The sequence below is a fragment of the Tupaia chinensis genome, unplaced genomic scaffold (genome assembly GCF_000334495.1).
Source record: "Tupaia chinensis unplaced genomic scaffold, TupChi_1.0 Scaffold000322_1, whole genome shotgun sequence".
Lineage (NCBI taxonomy): Eukaryota > Metazoa > Chordata > Mammalia > Scandentia > Tupaiidae > Tupaia > Tupaia belangeri.
Window position 1 is genome coordinate 1,408,495 of NW_006159816.1, and position 20,809 is coordinate 1,429,303.

A 20,809-nucleotide genomic window follows, 5' to 3' on the forward strand; every position below is an offset into this window, starting at 1 on the left:
TATATTTTCAAAGTTAGCTATATTAGGTTTGTGCCATTTTTAATATTTTGTAAAACATGGTTAGATATATGTGAGCAAAAATAAAAATTCCTCTGTGAAAAAATTTTAAAGTGTAATCCATAAGCTACAAGGCAAAAGAGAGTAAAGAACACACAGAAGCCTAGACTGAATTTTACCGCAACTGAGAATTTAACATAAACATTTTCTCTTCTGGAGAGTGAAAGATAAAATAGAAATATATATTATATAAATTTCTCTGCAGCATTAAATACCAGGGAAGAAGGAACCCAGTATTATTGTGTGAATTTAAATACTTGCCCAAAGTTACATTAGTCAATCATTTTGGAGAGAGGGGTATTGAATTTTATTTTGAAAAAAAGAAAAAATTAGTAGTTGGATTCATAAATATTTCTTGTTTTTCTGAAAACCTATTTTTGGGACTTTACTTTTGTTTCAGATATTTTAAATACACCATTGACATTCATACCTAATATGGTCACTTCAGTTGTTTGTTTATATCCCAGCTCTATAAATACTGTTGATATCTATAACATAGAATTTCTACAGGAAAGAGCTTTAAAAGTTATGACATGAGAGCGAGAGGGAGGGAATCAGGGAGAAAAATAGAGAGATAAGATTTAAGGGACAGATATGGAGGATCGTCTATTGATGATAACAGGTATGGTAATATCTTTTATTGGACTGGTGTGTGGTGTATTTATACTCGGAAAATGTATTTTACAAGCTGTGGTGATGTACAGTGATTGAATGTATAAAATTTTTAAAAAACTAGAAAAAAATCAGGAGGAAAAATTTGTTAAGACATGGATCTCTTGCAGTTTCAAGGAATAGATAGGAATTTGAAAAAAAAAATAGTGGGATAGATTTGCTTACACTTATACTCTGAATCTTTCTGGTGATTCCTGAAAGATAAAGTAAGAACTCTAAACAGTCTTTTCTTTCTCACTGGACTTAGCAATGTAATTTTATTTGTTTTTAAGTGTCCTCCTATATTTGCTAGGCATTAGACTCACGTATGCTGAATTAAACTAAACAATGCAAAGCTGGGTCATTTCCAACTAGTTTCTAGAACTATTCAAATTACACTACAGAACTTCTATTTCTAAAAGCACAAAGTACACTTGGGAAAATTAATGTTCACTGCATTAAACAGTAGCAAAAGGGAAGGGTGAAATACTTTGAGAAGTTAAAAAGAACACAGTCATTTAAAGCTTCCTCTCTCCTAATCTCCAAAATTGGAATAACGAAAAAAAAAAATAAAGAGAAAGAAAACTTAAAAGGCATTCACTTATCTCTGTTGATCCAATTTATACCAAAACCATGCCTTACCTTGATAACATGGAGCTATTCTTTTACTCAGCTCTGTTCGTAAATTCGAGGGCATCCCATAGCATACACCAATGGGGAGTTTATTTTCATTCTTTATGTAAAAGATGTTTTTCCATCTGTGCCCACAAGTCTGAATAAAATAAAAGGAGACCGAATGATGTGAAAGTTAGAACGAGTATACCCCACTTCACAACTGATCAGTGGACAGATTTTAATACCTACCACGATAGATCCATTTTCTCCCGGCTGTCTGGAAAGTGTGACCCCCAACCACTGATTATCTCTCTCTTCCAAACAAGTCTTTCCACAGGGTTCTCCAACAGGGCTCCCTACAGCATGAACATAATTTTATCGTCAGTTATCTAAAAAAAAATGTTCTGCAAGAGCAGAGAAAATAAAAGTACCTGCTCGTATCCAGTATTTTCCTTCAACCACTTCTCCATCATTTTATGTTCGGAGCACAATGCAGGAATAAATGAGAGTTACTCTGCACCAACTGTTCTCTCACACGTTAATTGCTTTCTCATATTAAGCGATTTCTGTTCATACAAATGATCTCTGATGATATAGGAGATAGCTAACAAGATGGCCAGGAAGGAGGAAGTCCAATTAAAACCAACATAGGCTGGGATAGGCTGGGCAAATACAACCTCCTTGTCAAATGGGTGGGAAAGATTTTGTACTTTTCTTTTGACCATGTATCCAGCAACATAAGCAATGTTACTAGAGCAGTACTAAAACGGTTTCTTGTACTGGGACATCAAGAATAGAAAGACTACAATATGGTTCTCAGCAACTAAGGCACAGTTTTTACTGGAGCTGGAAGGTGACGATGGAGCATGTAGAAAGTGGAACATATAATTAGCATACTAATAGTGCACTGCATTTAAACCAAACTGCCCTGTGTTTTACATTTGGTAGAATGTGACTCATGTTTTCAACAAAGGCAAACAAACAAACAAAAACAAAACAAAACAAAACAAAACTTGGAAAACCAGATAATTCCAGTAGTGAGTAAAGGTCAGTAGGCACTTAGGCAAGTGCATCAATAGAAAGCGAAATAAATAAAATACTCATGTGCAATGTAGTGCTTCTAAACCATATAAGAAGAAGTGATCTTAACAGTGGTTTTTTTTAGCATTTTATAATTTTTAGCTTTATAGCTCAGATTCTATTAAAGTGATTTCAAAAAAGTGATTTTTGGGGAGAGAATAAGAAGCAGTCTTTTTTTTTTCTCTGTTTTCCCCTATTTTTAAAGGATTATTTTATTTAACTTTATTTATTTATTCTTTTTTTTTTCTTTTTTGGAGAGGTTTTTGCTATAGGGCGCATACGCTCACCAGAAAGACAGAGAGCGACAGAGAAATAGAAAGCGAGATATCACCCCCCCGGGGGGATGGCCACACCACAATCTCTTAATCTCCATTCTCTTCTTGGGATCTTGGGCATGCACACACACACGCCTGGCATGAGTTTAAGTCAACAGGTCTGGGACTCAAACTACAGTCAGCTACATGGGAGTTCAGCGGCATAGCCATTTTGCTAACTGCTGGTCCCTATTTATTCTTATTTTAATGTGACCAGAGAGGAGCCAAGTGAGAGAGAGAGAAAGTGTGAAAGCAAGCCACCAGGTCTGGGACTCAAACCACAGTCAGCCATGTGAGAGTTCAGTACCCTTAACTACCACGCCACCTTCCAGCCCTAAGATGCAGTCTTGCCAGATTTTTTTCTGCTATTTTTATTTTTATCTTCTTCAACTGCCACATTACAATTTTATTCCATCTGTGCCTAATTCTAATGGCAGGGGAAATTATTAGCATCAATTTGATTGGTTAAGGATGTGGAACTTGAGTTTAACTTTGAACAACGGTCAACAGGTACTAAGTTTTTATAGACTAATGTTGATCATTCTCTATATCATTAGGCACTTGGCCTTTGCCTATAATCTGATCCTTAGATAAATCTCCCTAGGAAAACTCAGAATCCCTATACAGGTAAGGCTAATATTTTGAAAGAGAGATTATGTGCACTAAATTTCGTGGCTATCACAGGAAATTTATTGATTTATTCCTAGATTTTGTTTATGGATATAGAAAGATATTGTATATATATTTGTATGTCTTCTAAAATGTCAGGAAAACCAAAACCCTTAAACACAATTGAACTGAAAAGAATTTTTTAGACCCTCCTCTGGAGATTCTGATTCAGGAGGTCCAGGTGAGGCCCTGACTACCCTAGATGCCTCATATGTTCAGAAACTGTTACAATAGAAAGTGGACAATGTTTTTCTCAGCAGGTTTCTCTAGAATAATGACAACTTCCATTAATTGGTAGTGGCTTCCTGGAGGGCAAGAATGAAAGGAGGAAAATGAAAGACAGATCTGGAAAAAGAATGCTGGAGTTGATTAGCAATGCCTGCCATAGAAGTGGGGAGGCAGTATTGCTGTAGCCCCAACTTCAATAACAGAGAGTCCAGATGAACATAAAAAGATTTCTGTGTTAAAATGAAGAAAGGGAGGAAGGGTAAGAAGAGGAAGTGAGAGAGGAAAAGAGGGAGAAAAAAAGACAACTGTATTATATGTGTGGTGTAAGGGCTATGGAGTTATTACTGTGGCTACCTGATGCCAAACCAACACAACTAAAGTGAAAAAGAATGACAAATGGGAAATTTTAATTTTCACTGTAAAGTAATTTTCAGTTGGTCTTTTCACTAAAATCAAGTTTTTTTAGCTAATATCTAAAATAGGTAACGCTAAATTCATTCGATCTGCAGTAGACATTCTTGTTCCTTATAATAAACATTCCTGTTACTTATAATATCTATGAAAATCTTTTCTGAAAATGCTTGTCCTTTTTATTATCTCTTTATTTTATTATTATTATTATCATCGTTATTATAATTTAAATTTGACCAAAGAGACAGAGAGAGCAAGAGAGTGGGAAAGTGAGAAAGCTGTCAGGCCTAGGACTCAAAATCTGTCATGTGGGGGTCCAGCACATTAAACACCACACCACCTGCCAGCCCCAACACTGAAGTCTTTTTAAAAGTATGTCACCAACAGTTAGTTAACTAAGACAATTGAGCAAAGGAGGAAAATTAAAGACAAGAGAAGATGACTATCACAATAACATATTATCTCTGTTAAAATATACAACATTTGGGACCAGCAGATGGTGTACATCACTGGACTCCCATATAACCAACCATGGTTCAAGTCCCAGATCCAGCAGCTTGAAATCATGCTTGATGTGTGTGCATGCGTGCCCATTTTGAGAAGAGAATAGAAGAAAAGGCATTGTGGCATGGCCATTTCCCTTGGAGGGTGATCTTTTTGCTTTCTGTATCTCTGTCTCTCTGACAAGCACATACACCCTATAGCAAGAATCTTTCTTAAAAAAATGCTGTGACTCTTCCACAGGAGGCCTACACACCACTGCTTGTGCCGCCGCCATGTCTCTAGAGATCCCTGAGAAGTTCGAGCACATTTTGTGAGTACTCAATACCAACATCGACGGGCGGCGGAAAATAGCCTTTGCCATCACTGCCATTAACGGTGTGGGCGAAGAAATGCTCATGTGGTGTTGAGGAGAGCAGACATGGACCTCGCCGAGAGGGCAGGAGAGCTCGCTGAGGAGGAGGTGGAACGTGTGATCACTGTCATGCAGAATCCACGCCAGTACAAGATCCCAGACTGGTTCTTGAACAGGTAGAAAGATGTAAAAGACAGAAAATACAGCCAGGTCCTGGACAACGATCTGGACAACAAGCCGCGTGAAGACCTGGAGAGACTGAAGAAGACACGGGCCCATAGAGGGCTGCGCTACTTCTGGGGCCTTCGGGTTGAGGCCAGCACACTAAGACAACTGGCCGTCGTGGCCGTACCATGGTGTGTCCAAGAAGAAGTAAGTCTGTAGGTCTTGTCTATTAATAAATAGTTTATATACCAAAAAAAAAAAATCGTATTTCTGAATACTGGATGCAACCTTAATAAAAGTAAGTGTCCATGAAACATGTAACAACATTTTATGGACACATTTACTCTTCTATAGATAGCCACCCAAAAGTTTAAAGATGATAAATGTAGTTCAGAACACAAAGTGCCATGTAACTTGAAAATAGCAAAAAAAGTTCTTAGGTGCAAACAACAGTGCATCGTTATTGCCTGTCTTGCAGTTGAAAGCTGAGGTCTATTTTATAAATGATGACTAGAGAAACTTAGGATATTCAGCTGTTTTTTGTTTAATATTCTCTGTTGCCTCCGCCCCATGTTAGTTTTAGCTCCCTCGGGTGACATCAAGATGCCAACACTGCTCAGTCTCACACTTTAGTTCACACACATCACAAGCCACTAACTTTCCCACTTATGAACATCACTTCCCACCAACATCTTTCTCTCTGTGCCTGAGTATCTCTCATATCTCTGGGAGATGAGCCATTGTATCCTACAGCTATTTTAGGATGTGGTCTCACCAAAGGTCTGGGACTTTATTTCCACAGGGGCTCATGCCCCCTCTCACTTTTATTCTTATTCTAGGTTAAAAATATTCTTAGAAACAGGAGAAAAAATAGCTCTCCAGAAGCCACAAAGAATATGTGTTCACCTAAGAATAAAGGTCGCAAGCACTTTCCCAGGAAAGCTTTCCCAGTTGTGTGGCCAATTCATCCTTGAGCAGAAGAGATTTAAGACAGAAAAACACACGAGTGTGTAAAGAGTGGGGTGAGAGGGTGTGTGAGGAAGAGGTGGAAGGAGTAAATGCCTCTTGACATAATCTCGCATCTGTTTGTTATGATATAGTTACAAATCATAGATGCTTTCTAATACAGCTTTCTAATACATAGATAAGATTTCTGATGGATGGTGATTAATTTTCAGACATATACTATAATTTTCTTCTTATTTAATCCAATTTTGGATATCAGAGATGACTCTTAGCATCAGTAATTAAGAGTCTATAGACACACAAGAAGTGACCACTCAGAGGAAACTGTGATGAAATATCCTGTTGGATGAAGTATTTTTATTTTTGTTTGGGTTAACTACATTTATTTATTTATAATTACCCTAGCCTACTTCCAGGGTTTAGGAAATAGAGATTTCATTCATCTTGGCCAGGGCTGTATCTTGCTCATCATCACCTCACCCCAAAACACAGTCCTGAAATGTATGTTGATGATGGAAGGGTCAATAAATAAAAAGTACTTCAAAGCTTCAACTGGAGTTTGACTAAGTGTCCTGTATTTGAGGTACTGATCTTAGTTTGAAATGTATATACAAGAGATGAATACAAAAGCAGAAAGTAAATTCATGAAAATAGCCAAGTTATAAAACAGTTATTCACCCACAAAAGAAAGAAAAGCTAATCATTGTGAGTGAGCAAGCACTCGCTTGCATTTACTTATGTTTCTCCTCTTCACTTCTTAGCACTACTTTCACTTTAGAGGCTCCTCCCAGCAGCAACCACAACACTGAGGTCCTTCTGGTATTGGTTATAAGACAGAACCAGTTCAAAACACATCCTGTAAGTCCCCACTACTATTCTAGGTCTCTTAAATTCTGAGGAAACTTCCCCTTTTCTCTTGTAGTGCCTGCAGAACCCTGGCAGAAGAGGTAAGACCTTCACAGCCTCAGCCTATGTTCAGGGCCTTCTCCACTTGAGTCTACCATTTTACCACATGGTACTCAGCCTTGACTGGACATTAGAATCACCTAGGAAGAGTTTTAGACAAATATCAGCACCTGGGACCCATTCCCAGCATCTCATATTTGACATTTCTGGGTTGAGACATAGACATCAGAATTATTTTAAAGCTCCCTGGGTAGTTAAGCAACTGTTCTACAATGTACATAGTTACTACGCCTTTTCCAAATTGTATCCTATTTGAAAATTAACTACTCTGTTTTTAAAATAGGTATAATATCTTTTGTCTCCCTTTGGCTTCAGTTAGATATTGAAATAGCATATTAAATGTTCAGCAAATTTTCTCATGTGGAATTGCGGTATTTCTAATTTGGTAAACATAATGATTATTAGAACTGTCATGAGAAAGCGAATTCTCATGAATTTCCCTAATATAACACCATAAATAAATTCACACTATCTTTACATCTTTTTCTGAATGTCATGTTGAAATGATTTATAATCTGATTTTCAATTCAGCTCATACATTACTAATCTAAACTCCTCCTAAATCAAATCAACTCCATAATTGAAAAAGTATTTTACAAGGCTTATCATAAAAGAGGTCAGCAGAAATTAACATGTGATCATTTCCCATGCTCTTATACAACTAGAATGAATAATTCTTAGCACAGTTGAACGTATTTTCCCAGTAGACTTTAGATACAAGAAAGCCACATTAAAAACCATCTCCCTTATTGTGAAGAGTAAGCCCATCTCTCTTTCTCTGTCCCTCTTTTTCCCAATTGGAAGAGAAAATATAAAATATCTTAGCTTACGACTTTGGTTTTCTGTTTCCACTTTCTGATTCTTAGCAATATATGCAAATGTACATATACATGTAAATAAATTACAACTTGGTAAGTTGTAATTTATAAATAAAGGATGCTAGTACAGAACCGATTAGATAGGTCCACTCTTTGCTCCCCTCTCCCCACCCTTAATTGTTTGTTATTCACATCACCAGCTTTAGTGCCATTGCTCCAAGTACCGTAAGTGTGACAGAGACTACGAAAAGTTAGGTATTCCATCTTGCATGTCACCTCCATGAAGGTAGATTGTCTTGTGGCCAGCAGCATTCCCACAACCTAGCCCAGGGTCTTAGCGGCAGCAGCCAGGAACTTATTGCATCCTTGGGGAGGAAGTGAATTTTGAAATACATTATAATATCTCAAAAATTCTTTACTAGAGTGCACTACTCCAAAATCCTCATCAAATTCTCAGAGAGCCAAGCTTTGGAGAAGTCTCTGCCTTTCACTACTATTCTTTGCTATTTTTCTTCCAAAATATTATTTCTTGGAGTTTTAAGATAGTAACAGATGGTCTGATAGAAAACAGTATTCGTCAGCTTGAAGGTCTTTATAAAGTGTGATTTGTGAGTAGGAAGATTGAAGACTGAAAATTAGCTGAGGCCTAGCTCAGAGATTTCTGCAAGAACTGTGGGAGTAAATGAGATTTGTGTGACCCACTTGTACAAGAGCCTGGTGAAGACACCATTATTACTATTATTATAAGGATTAAGCTAAACATCTTATTAAGCTGCATGTATCACGGCAAACATCTTGCTTCACAAGATACATCTGGCACAGCGCTGCTGCGGAAGCCTTATCAGACACGTTAACTCATTTTATTCTCACAGTAGAAATAATAAAGGCTGACTGTATTATCAATCCTATTTTATAGATGAGAAAAATGGAGTCTTAAAGAAGTAAAAACAAAAAAACAAACAAACAAAAAACCAAACTTATCCAAACCTATAGGGCTGGTAAATGGAAAAGATAAGAATAAAATTCCATTTTCTAACTAGAAGTTACTTCACACTTTCTTTCTTTTGTTTTGGAGAGGTTTTTGCTATAGGGTGCTTGTGCGTGCCAGAAAGACAGAGAGACACAGAGAGACAGAAAGTGAGAAACCACCCTCCAGGGGGGATGGCTATGCCGCAACCCCTTCTTCTCCATTCTCCTCTCAGGATCTTGGGCATGCACGCACACATACCCGGCGTGAGTTTAAGCCACTGGGTCTGGGACTCGAACAGCGGTCGGCTACATTGGAGTCCAGTGATATAGCCATTATGCCATCTGCTGGTCCCACTTCATACTATTCTTTATGCAAGGGAACTGTACAGATATTTCAGATATGAGTGTACATTGTAATCAACTTCACTTTCTAAATCTTTTCTTTAAGCTTCAAACATATAAAAGATCACACATATGCCCACAGACCTTACAGTCAACTTTCTATTGTATAAGGAAAATGTATTTTGCCCTGTCTTTTTCCTCCATTTAGATCAGTTCTCAGTACTTTGGCATTTCCACTCAAAACCAAGAACCAAGGGAAAAAGTAAGACTCAAAGTTTGTCTTCTATAGCCAGTGAACAGCTCCAGGGAAACAGTTGGTGGGGAGGGGAGCCTGGGGTGTTAGAATGCCATCTAACGTGGTTATCTGCTGTTCCACTGTAGTGTGGCTCCCCAGTCAGTTCAGACAGTAGACTGGCGCCCTCAGTCTGGCCTTTAGGCCCACACATACACTCATCTAATCTTTCAAAACTCATGGTATGATTTAAAGTTTCAGAAAAATTGCTACTTCCACCAATGGCTTTTTTTTTTTTTTTTTTTTTTGAGGCTCTATTCTATTCCATTGAAAAGTGAGTCCTAGAAGTGTGAAGAAGAAGAGGTGAGAGTGACCCCCGGAATGACCAAAGCCTGCATGCTGCTGCATCCCCACATCCAGCACCTACATTCCGCCCCGCTGTAGTCACTGCCATGCCTAAGAGAAAGGCTGAAGGGGATATCCGCTAAAGGAGATAAAGCCAAGGTGAAGGACGAACCACAGAGAAGATCTGCAGGGTTGTCTGTGAAGGCTGCTCCTCCAAAGCCAGGGCCCAAGCCTAAAAAGGCCCCTGCAAAGAAGGGAGAGAAGGTATTCGAAGGGAAAAGCTGATGCTGGCAAGGATGGGAATAACCCTGCAGAAAATGAAGATGCCCAAAATACATCGAGCACAGAAAGCTGAAGGTGCTGGAGATGCCGAGTGAAGCATGTGCATTTTTGATAACTACTTCCGGTGACTGTACAATTTGAAATACAATTTTTAATCAGATTTTTATGCAGAATTTTGTTTTACTTTTTTAAAAAAAGCTATATTGCTAGCACACACAACACTTCATTTGTTTTTGTGGGGGAAGGGGCATTTGTCATTAATAGAACATCTCTGAAGCTGAATTGATTTGGACAACATCTTTCTCTTCTAGTTTTGAGAGATTTCCTCTTGGCTCCCAAGAGGAGGGATTCCCTGATGTTCACACACACAGCCACCTTGGCACAGATGCCTTGTGGTGTGGAAAACTTAACATTTGCTTTTATGTCCACTTCTTCTCTGTCTTCAGCATAGACTTAACTCCCTTAAACCAGAGATGTGTTGAGACCTGACCACAAACATTGGTTACCAGTATGTCTGGCAATTTGGACTTTCCAATGACATTGAGATGACGTCTTTTAAAAGAGCAGCAATTCTTTTTCTGTATTGTTGGATCTCCAGGTTGATAACTCTGCCACTCTCATTTCCTGAAAGTGAAGGTCAGCCTGTGAAAAGTTGTTAAACAACATGCTAAAGGTGAAATGTCAACTTTCACTCTAAACTTCCCCTGTTCAAAGCATCAAATGAAGACTTCATTGGATTTTATAGTGGCTTTCTGATTTTGGTAGCTCCCATTGAAGAAGGGAGTTTGAAAGTTGTATACTTTTTTTTTAGAGGTTTTTGCTATAAGGTGCATGCGCTCACCAGAAAGACAGAGAGACACAGAGAGACAGAAAGCGAGAAATCACCCCCCGGGGGGATGGCCATGCTGTAATCCCTTCTCTATTCTCCTCTCAGGATCTTGGGCACAGATGCACATGCACCCAGCATGAGTTTAAGCCACCAGGTCCGGGACTTGAACCACAGCCAACTACATGAGAGTCCAACAACATAGCCTTTATGCTAACTGCTGGTCCCAATTGTTGTATACTGTTAACGATTGTCTTCCCATGTCCTCCCTGAAACACCATGATTACTTATGAAAAATATCTTTTAAAAAGCTGGATACAGTTTGACTTGGGAACAAAAACCAAACCAAAACAAAAACAAAACCAAAAAAAATTAGTCCAAATAGAGTTGAAACTCTTCCACTCTAATTTTTTAAAAAATAAAATAATGTGGAAAATAAATGGTTCTTGGTGTTGTTTATGTTCTATCAAGAGTCATTCATTCAAGACATGTCTCTTTTTTTCTTTCTTTCTTTCTTTCTTTCTTTCTTTCTTTCTTTCTTTCTTTCTTTCTTTCTTTCTTTCTTTCTCTTTCTTTCTCTCTCTCTTTCTTTTATTTTTTCTAGAAGTTTTTGCATAGGATTTGTGTGCTCATCAGAGAGAAAGAGAGAGAGAGAGAAACAGAGAATGTGAGAGGCAAAGTCAGAAATCACTCCCCAGTAGGGGGGTTGGCCACATCCCAATCCCTTCTCCTCCGTTCTCCTCTTGGATTTATGGGCATGCACACACATGCACCTGGTGTGATTCTGAAGCCATAGGGTCTGGCACTCGAACCCCAGTCAGCCATGTGGGAGTCTAGTGATATAACTGCTACACCATCTGCCAGTCAACAACGTATGTTTCTTTATAAAAGCAATCATTACTGAGTGATAGTAACTATACAACTCCTTCAGCTACATTAATTCAGACTATTATAAACATATATAGGACTAAAACTGAGATGAATTCACATATGAAAATATTATAAGGCTTGTCATTCCAGGGCTATGAGGATTACAGAAACTTATGCCTGTGCATACAAGAATGTCTGGAGCCTAATAGGTGTTCAATAAACGGTAACTGCTTCTGCTCCCCAAGGTATCAGCCTCTTGTTGATTTCACCTAAACCAACAGAGGGCGCTGATAGTGCTGTGAGAGTTGATAAAGCAGCCTTCAGCTCTTAAATGGTCTCTTCATTTAGTTCTTCCTATTAATTCTATTCTATTCTATTCTATTTATAAAGTGAGCTTAACACAGAGCTAAAAGTCCTCAGAGAGCAATGCCAAGCTGTAGGGTTGCAGTTTTATAAATCTGTGTTGATCTGCAGAAATCATTAGGCTCCAAAACGCTAGAAAACAAGGTTACTTGCTAGCTTGATTCTAGGTTCATGGTTTCTGCCAGTGACTTTAATCGCAAACGTCTTCAAAACCATGCAGCAAACTTACACCAGTCTTTGTAATAACTATAACAAAAAATGTACCCCAACTGACATATTTGGTGAGCATAATTTAAAGAAGAAAACTTGCTACCTTTCCTAATATATATGTTTACTATATACCAAAAGCCCTTTTAATATATACAGACAAATATATTGACTTATTTAATTTTCCTAACGTGCCTGAGAAATGGGTAATGTTATTGTCTTCCCAATTTTATGGATAGGGAAGCTGAAATCAGTGGAGAATAGGTATCTCTGCCAAGTTGCATCACTAGTAAGTGGAAAAGGAAGAAAGGATTCAAACCCACACCAACAACTACCAAACACTCTATGCTGCCTTATGATTATTGGTTGTTAGTACTTTTTCTTTTAAATATCTGAATATAAGCCCAGTGTGGTGGTACTGACTACAGGATGCTGCTGCTTGACACTGGAGCCATGTAGGAGACCTGGGTTCAGATCCCAAGTCAACCTGAACACACTGGTTGCACATCCCTATGATCCTGGCTGGCTAGGAGGCTGGAAAGGATCATGTCATAGCCAAACTCTGTAAAGGGTATCTCTCTCTATTTTTCTCAAGAAATAAAAATAACCTTTAAAAAAAGAGTCCAATTATTGACATTATTAGTAATCCTGCATTATATTAATTTTATTTCTATAATAACCTGCTTCTGAAATATTATAATTTTGACCTTCACCATTAGAAAGTAATAAAAGAAAAAGTTATCTATTTCTACAGCTTTCAAATCATCTCTTGGATTGGGAACCAGCAGTTAGCGTAATGGCTATGTCGCTGGACTCCCACGTAGTCGACCGCGGTTCGCGACTTGGACCCGGTGGCTTAAATCTCACGCCGGGCGCGTGTGCGTGCGTGCCCAAGATCCCGAGAGGAGAATGGAGGAGAAGGGATTGCGGCGTGACCATCCCCCCTGGGGGGTGTGCTGGCAAGGATGGGAATAACCCTGCAGAAAATGAAGATGCCCAAAATACATCGAGCACAGAAAGCTGAAGGTGCTGGAGATGCCGAGTGAAGCATGTGCATTTTTGATAACTACTTCCGGTGACTGTACAATTTGAAATACAATTTTTAATCAGATTTTTATGCAGAATTTTGTTTTACTTTTTTAAAAAAAGCTATATTGCTAGCACACACAACACTTCATTTGTTTTTGTGGGGGAAGGGGCATTTGTCATTAATAGAACATCTCTGAAGCTGAATTGATTTGGACAACATCTTTCTCTTCTAGTTTTGAGAGATTTCCTCTTGGCTCCCAAGAGGAGGGATTCCCTGATGTTCACACACACAGCCACCTTGGCACAGATGCCTTGTGGTGTGGAAAACTTAACATTTGCTTTTATGTCCACTTCTTCTCTGTCTTCAGCATAGACTTAACTCCCTTAAACCAGAGATGTGTTGAGACCTGACCACAAACATTGGTTACCAGTATGTCTGGCAATTTGGACTTTCCAATGACATTGAGATGACGTCTTTTAAAAGAGCAGCAATTCTTTTTCTGTATTGTTGGATCTCCAGGTTGATAACTCTGCCACTCTCATTTCCTGAAAGTGAAGGTCAGCCTGTGAAAAGTTGTTAAACAACATGCTAAAGGTGAAATGTCAACTTTCACTCTAAACTTCCCCTGTTCAAAGCATCAAATGAAGACTTCATTGGATTTTATAGTGGCTTTCTGATTTTGGTAGCTCCCATTGAAGAAGGGAGTTTGAAAGTTGTATACTTTTTTTTTAGAGGTTTTTGCTATAAGGTGCATGCGCTCACCAGAAAGACAGAGAGACACAGAGAGACAGAAAGCGAGAAATCACCCCCCGGGGGGATGGCCATGCTGTAATCCCTTCTCTATTCTCCTCTCAGGATCTTGGGCACAGATGCACATGGCCCCAGCATGAGTTTAAGCCACCAGGTCCGGGACTTGAACCACAGCCAACTACATGAGAGTCCAACAACATAGCCTTTATGCTAACTGCTGGTCCCAATTGTTGTATACTGTTAACGATTGTCTTCCCATGTCCTCCCTGAAACACCATGATTACTTATGAAAAATATCTTTTAAAAAGCTGGATACAGTTTGACTTGGGAACAAAAACCAAACCAAAACAAAAACAAAACCAAAAAAAATTAGTCCAAATAGAGTTGAAACTCTTCCACTCTAATTTTTTAAAAAATAAAATAATGTGGAAAATAAATGGTTCTTGGTGTTGTTTATGTTCTATCAAGAGTCATTCATTCAAGACATGTCTCTTTTTTTCTTTCTTTCTTTCTTTCTTTCTCTTTCTTTCTCTCTCTCTTTCTTTTATTTTTTCTAGAAGTTTTTGCATAGGATTTGTGTGCTCATCAGAGAGAAAGAGAGAGAGAGAGAAACAGAGAATGTGAGAGGCAAAGTCAGAAATCACTCCCCAGTAGGGGGGTTGGCCACATCCCAATCCCTTCTCCTCCGTTCTCCTCTTGGATTTATGGGCATGCACACACATGCACCTGGTGTGATTCTGAAGCCATAGGGTCTGGCACTCGAACCCCAGTCAGCCATGTGGGAGTCTAGTGATATAACTGCTACACCATCTGCCAGTCAACAACGTATGTTTCTTTATAAAAGCAATCATTACTGAGTGATAGTAACTATACAACTCCTTCAGCTACATTAATTCAGACTATTATAAACATATATAGGACTAAAACTGAGATGAATTCACATATGAAAATATTATAAGGCTTGTCATTCCAGGGCTATGAGGATTACAGAAACTTATGCCTGTGCATACAAGAATGTCTGGAGCCTAATAGGTGTTCAATAAACGGTAACTGCTTCTGCTCCCCAAGGTATCAGCCTCTTGTTGATTTCACCTAAACCAACAGAGGGCGCTGATAGTGCTGTGAGAGTTGATAAAGCAGCCTTCAGCTCTTAAATGGTCTCTTCATTTAGTTCTTCCTATTAATTCTATTCTATTCTATTCTATTTATAAAGTGAGCTTAACACAGAGCTAAAAGTCCTCAGAGAGCAATGCCAAGCTGTAGGGTTGCAGTTTTATAAATCTGTGTTGATCTGCAGAAATCATTAGGCTCCAAAACGCTAGAAAACAAGGTTACTTGCTAGCTTGATTCTAGGTTCATGGTTTCTGCCAGTGACTTTAATCGCAAACGTCTTCAAAACCATGCAGCAAACTTACACCAGTCTTTGTAATAACTATAACAAAAAATGTACCCCAACTGACATATTTGGTGAGCATAATTTAAAGAAGAAAACTTGCTACCTTTCCTAATATATATGTTTACTATATACCAAAAGCCCTTTTAATATATACAGACAAATATATTGACTTATTTAATTTTCCTAACGTGCCTGAGAAATGGGTAATGTTATTGTCTTCCCAATTTTATGGATAGGGAAGCTGAAATCAGTGGAGAATAGGTATCTCTGCCAAGTTGCATCACTAGTAAGTGGAAAAGGAAGAAAGGATTCAAACCCACACCAACAACTACCAAACACTCTATGCTGCCTTATGATTATTGGTTGTTAGTACTTTTTCTTTTAAATATCTGAATATAAGCCCAGTGTGGTGGTACTGACTACAGGATGCTGCTGCTTGACACTGGAGCCATGTAGGAGACCTGGGTTCAGATCCCAAGTCAACCTGAACACACTGGTTGCACATCCCTATGATCCTGGCTGGCTAGGAGGCTGGAAAGGATCATGTCATAGCCAAACTCTGTAAAGGGTATCTCTCTCTATTTTTCTCAAGAAATAAAAATAACCTTTAAAAAAAGAGTCCAATTATTGACATTATTAGTAATCCTGCATTATATTAATTTTATTTCTATAATAACCTGCTTCTGAAATATTATAATTTTGACCTTCACCATTAGAAAGTAATAAAAGAAAAAGTTATCTATTTCTACAGCTTTCAAATCATCTCTTGGATTGGGAACCAGCAGTTAGCGTAATGGCTATGTCGCTGGACTCCCACGTAGTCGACCGCGGTTCGCGACTTGGACCCGGTGGCTTAAATCTCACGCCGGGCGCGTGTGCGTGCGTGCCCAAGATCCCGAGAGGAGAATGGAGGAGAAGGGATTGCGGCGTGACCATCCCCCCTGGGGGGTGATTTCTCGCTTTCTGTCTCTATGTCTCTGTCTGTCTGTCTGGCGAGCGCACGCGCCCTATAGCGAAAACCTCTCCAAAAAAAAAAAAAAATCATCTCTTGGATTTAAAGATTCATTTGAAAGACTATTGCTAATAAATGGATAGCATTTTAAATATCCATGAAACAAGAATGACAAAAAAATATAAACAGATGATAACTCCAGGAAAATGAGCTTGCACATTTAGGATTAGGTGATCAATATTGAAGTTCTGTGCTTGGTTTCAAAATACATCAAATGGAAATGTTAAAAAAAAAAGAAAAAAGAAATTGAAGGAGTTCAGAAAGATAGCAAGATTTAACATTATGTGAGAGAAATCAATATCAGTGAGGAATTTATAATATTGTCCTGACCAGTGAAGGGTCAGACCAAGATGAGGTGTTACAAATATTAAATGACATCTCCCTGTGCTGAGTCTAAAGGGCAGAACAAGACATTGCAGAGAGTAACTAGTATGCAAAATTATGATATTCTACTGAGTACCAGAAAATCTTCACAAGTAAACAAAGACTAGTATATTGCATCATGTATGTTAGACCTAGAAAGTTTTCACAAACAGATATAGTGGGAAGTATTTTTTTCTCTGTTTTTTCTTTTCTTTTTTTTTTTTTTTTGGAGAGGTTTTTGCTATAGGGCGCGTGCGCTCGCCAGACAGACAGAGAGAGACATAGAGACAGAAAGGGAGAAATCACCCCCAGGGGGGATGGTCATGCCGCAATCCCTTCTCCTCTCGGGATCTTGGCACACACGCACACGCGCCCGGCGTGAGTTCTAAGCCACTGGGTCCAGGATGCGAACCGCGGTCGACTACGTGGGAGTCCAGTGACATAGCCATTATGCTAACTGCTGGTTCCCTTTTCTGTTTTTCTATACAAAAATGTGTCATGACTTTTCCTATAACCCAATGTATTGACAATGGTCTTCCACACAGGACATATTATTTTTGTTTTTCTAGAGGGAATGTGCATTCATCAGAGAGACAGAACCAGAGAGAAAGAAGGAGAGAGGACATAGCATTCTTCTTTTGGAATGGTCACATCACAATCCCTTCTTCTCCCTCTCTCCTTCCTTTCCGGATTTTGGGCATGTATGCACACATGCCCACTGTGTCTCTCAAGCTGCTGGGTCTAGGACTAGAAACATGAATTTAGACATGTGGGAATCAGATGCCCTAACCAATAAACCACAGAGCCAACCCAACATGCGTAATTTATAAAGAATAAATTTAATCTACTTTACACAAAAAGTTCCATAGGAAGGACTTGAAAACTAAGTCTATCATCTTACTATTTCTGAACGTACTCACTGTGAATTGCAGAATTTCATGTAACATATATAAGAAGGATTTTTTCCATCAGTATGTAAAATTCTTAGGGTAAACTGGGAACCTCAGAAAAAACATGCTGTATTACTGAGCTCAGTCTTGAACTTGTAAGTTCACTTACATGTTCTCATTTGATGGTTACAACTATTCTTAAAATAAAGAATCTTTGCTTTTAAAGACTTTTGGACCTAAGCCCCCATCTCAGGAGCGGGTGGTGTGATTTGGATTGTCTGGTATAAGTAGTTGAAATCTTTAGACCTGAAGGTTGACTTAGATTTCTTGGAATGATGCTAAAATGCACAGAAAATCTGAGAGGATCACATGTAAACCTGAGCTGTGTGTTCATTCATTCCACATTCATTGTGCTCTTGGTATGCACTCACCAAAGCCAGACAGAAATGGCTCCACCACTCAGATGCATCACTCCTCCAGGAAGCCTTCTGTCATCATTTAAACACTTTTTTCTCATGACTGTATCTCTATCTTCATGACTTTCCTGATAACCCACTATATCTGTTAGTGAAAATTTTCTAGGTCTAACATACATGATACAATAGACTCGTTTGTTTTCTTGTGAAAATTTTCTGGTACTCAAAGAATATCAACATTTTGTATGCTAGTTTTTCTCTGCAATGTCTTGTTCTACCCTTTAGACTCTGCACAGAGAAACGTCATTTAATATTTGTAACACCTGATAACGTCTCATAAATAATTCCATTTACCTGTCTATTCTGACATCCAGATCAGTTGTTAAAGGCCTCCGACTATGTACTATTCAACTTTGTATTTCTAGTACCTAGCATAAGTAATCAATGCTGTTGAATGTGTCTTCTAAATATTGTAGAATTTCATGCTTTTCTCCATTCCTACTGCCACTATCCTGATATAGGCACTTGTCATCTGTAGCCTAAAAAAAATTTTTTTTGAAAGAGATTTTTGCTGTAGGGCACATGTGCTTGCTGGAGAGACAGGGAGAGACAGGAAGACAAAAAGTGGGAAATCCTCCCCCCAAGGGGGGATGACCACACCACAATCCCTTCTCCTCCTTTCTCTTCTTGGGATTTTCGTCACCCACATACATACACCCAGCATGAGTTTCAAGCTGCCAGGTCTGCAACTCAAACCCCAGTCAGTCACGTGGGATTTTTAGCACCTTTACCACTATGCCACCTGCTGGCTTCTGGAGCCTAAATTATTAAAACAAATCTCCTTACAACTATCTTGCTACCTTCAGTCTTGACCTGTTTACTCTAAAGCATTTGCTACCCTGAAACCAGGAGAATCCGTCAAACACACAAACCTGATGTCACTCCCCAGCTTTCAACCCCTGAGGATAAATTCATACTTACAAAGCTATACTAAAAATAACACCTACCCACCTTACCCAACCTACCATTCACTTCATGTCACTCACACATCCAACCGCATGCACTTTTGTTTCAGTTCTTCAAAAATGTTTATTTTTTTAGTGTACTCACTGAAGAGACAAGAGACAGAAAGCAAGAAATCCGCCTCCCCCACCCCGGTGTGGGTAGGGGATGGTGGCCATGCCATGAGTCCATGAGTCCTTCTCCATTCTCCTCTTGGGATCTTGGGCACACAGGCACCTGTGCCTGGTATGAGTTTCAAGTTACCGGATCTAGGACTTAAACTGTGGTCAGCCATATGGGAATCTAGTGCCTTAACCACTATATCACCTGCTCGTCCCATTCTTGGCTCTTAAAATCTCAGGGTCTTCATGCACACTATTTGCTCTGTGTGCAACACTTTTCTTTCACCTCTTCCTTGGGCTAACCTCAGACTGCTATTCAGTTGTCCACTTGAACATCAATTCCTCAGAAAGGCGTCACCTTATTCTCCTAACTAGACTAGATACACCACCACAACTTTTCTGTAGTAACCTAACATATAGACTGTAAGCCCCCTGGGACAAGGAACATGTTTCTCTTGTATGCCTAGGCTCTGACCCTTAGACATTGCTCGATAAATAACTGAGTAACAAAATGACCCACATGTGCCATAGATTACCATATCTGGTCCCAGAACTGTTGTCAAGGAGAGATATTTCTTGCTCATTGAGAATATGACTCAGTGACCAAGTAAACTGAATGCAAAAAAGTAAAGTGTATTCAGAAAGCCTCTCAGGAGGGGCCAGTGGATGGCAGGCATAATGGTTATGTCGCTAGACTCCCACATAGACAACTATGGTTTGAGTACCAGACCTTACAGCTTAAAACTCACACTGGGCACATGTGTGTGCGTGTCTAAAATCCCAAGAGGAGAATGGAGGAGATGGGATTTCAGCATGGCCATACCCTGGGAGGTGATTTATCACTTTCTGTACCTCTGTCTTTGTCTCTCTAGTGAGAGCATGTGCCCTATTAAAAAAAAAAATCTTAAAAAAAAAAAGAAAGCCTTGTCTCTCAAATTAGGTGGAAATCTTATCCTTCAGAGATGAAGTCTGGGAATTGCTGGGAATTGGGGAATTTCTTTCTGTTAACCTGATAGTTTATTAATGAAGCTCTTTGACTTGAGCTTTTGTATAACTGCTATCATAGGCAATGTTCAGTAATGATTTTTCAAAATGATCAATCTACATCAATCTTGACTTCATAAACAGTCATTTAAAGCATACTGCAAATGAAAAACAAAGTTATCTAGAAGAAACATCTTTGAAGTTTTAACAGTGGAGTGGTTTGCCTTTTAATGTTAGGCTCATATGAATTGGGTAGAAGTGAGGGAGAGGTAATCATTAGTTTAATCATGTAACACTAATTAACTTAACCTTTTCCCAACAGGTTATGTAATAATAATAAAAAAAAAAATCCAAGAGGTTGTCCAAGATAATATAACTTCCAGAAAGAAATTCAAAGGGAAGTAATGGTGACAAACTTGCATGGGTCATTGGATTTTCCTTAAAGAAAAAGAGAATCAGGAAGAAACTTTAAGGGATAATAATATAGAACACTTGGACTGGAAAAGAAAAGTGAAAATCCTTTGTATTTATTCATAAACATTGGAAAAGCACCAGCTAAAAAGTTAGTGTTATCTTATATGGGAAAGACATTTCTCGAAAGCAGGATTGTCT

At 38.8% G+C, this 20,809-nt stretch overlaps 1 protein-coding gene across 2 annotated transcripts in view; it reads right to left on the reverse strand.

Moving 5' to 3' along the window:
- Positions 1–20,809, reverse strand: part of ITGA4 (integrin subunit alpha 4) — a 94,865-nt gene that overhangs the window by 68,253 nt on the left and 5,803 nt on the right. For both annotated transcript variants that reach the window (XM_006151630.3, XM_027773108.1), the window contains 2 exons: positions 1,573–1,679; positions 1,351–1,480 (listed from right to left, as the gene is read on the reverse strand). In XM_006151630.3, the coding sequence (XP_006151692.2) occupies positions 1,351–1,480; positions 1,573–1,679 (237 nt within the window). The remainder of the gene's footprint in view (positions 1–1,350; positions 1,481–1,572; positions 1,680–20,809) is intronic.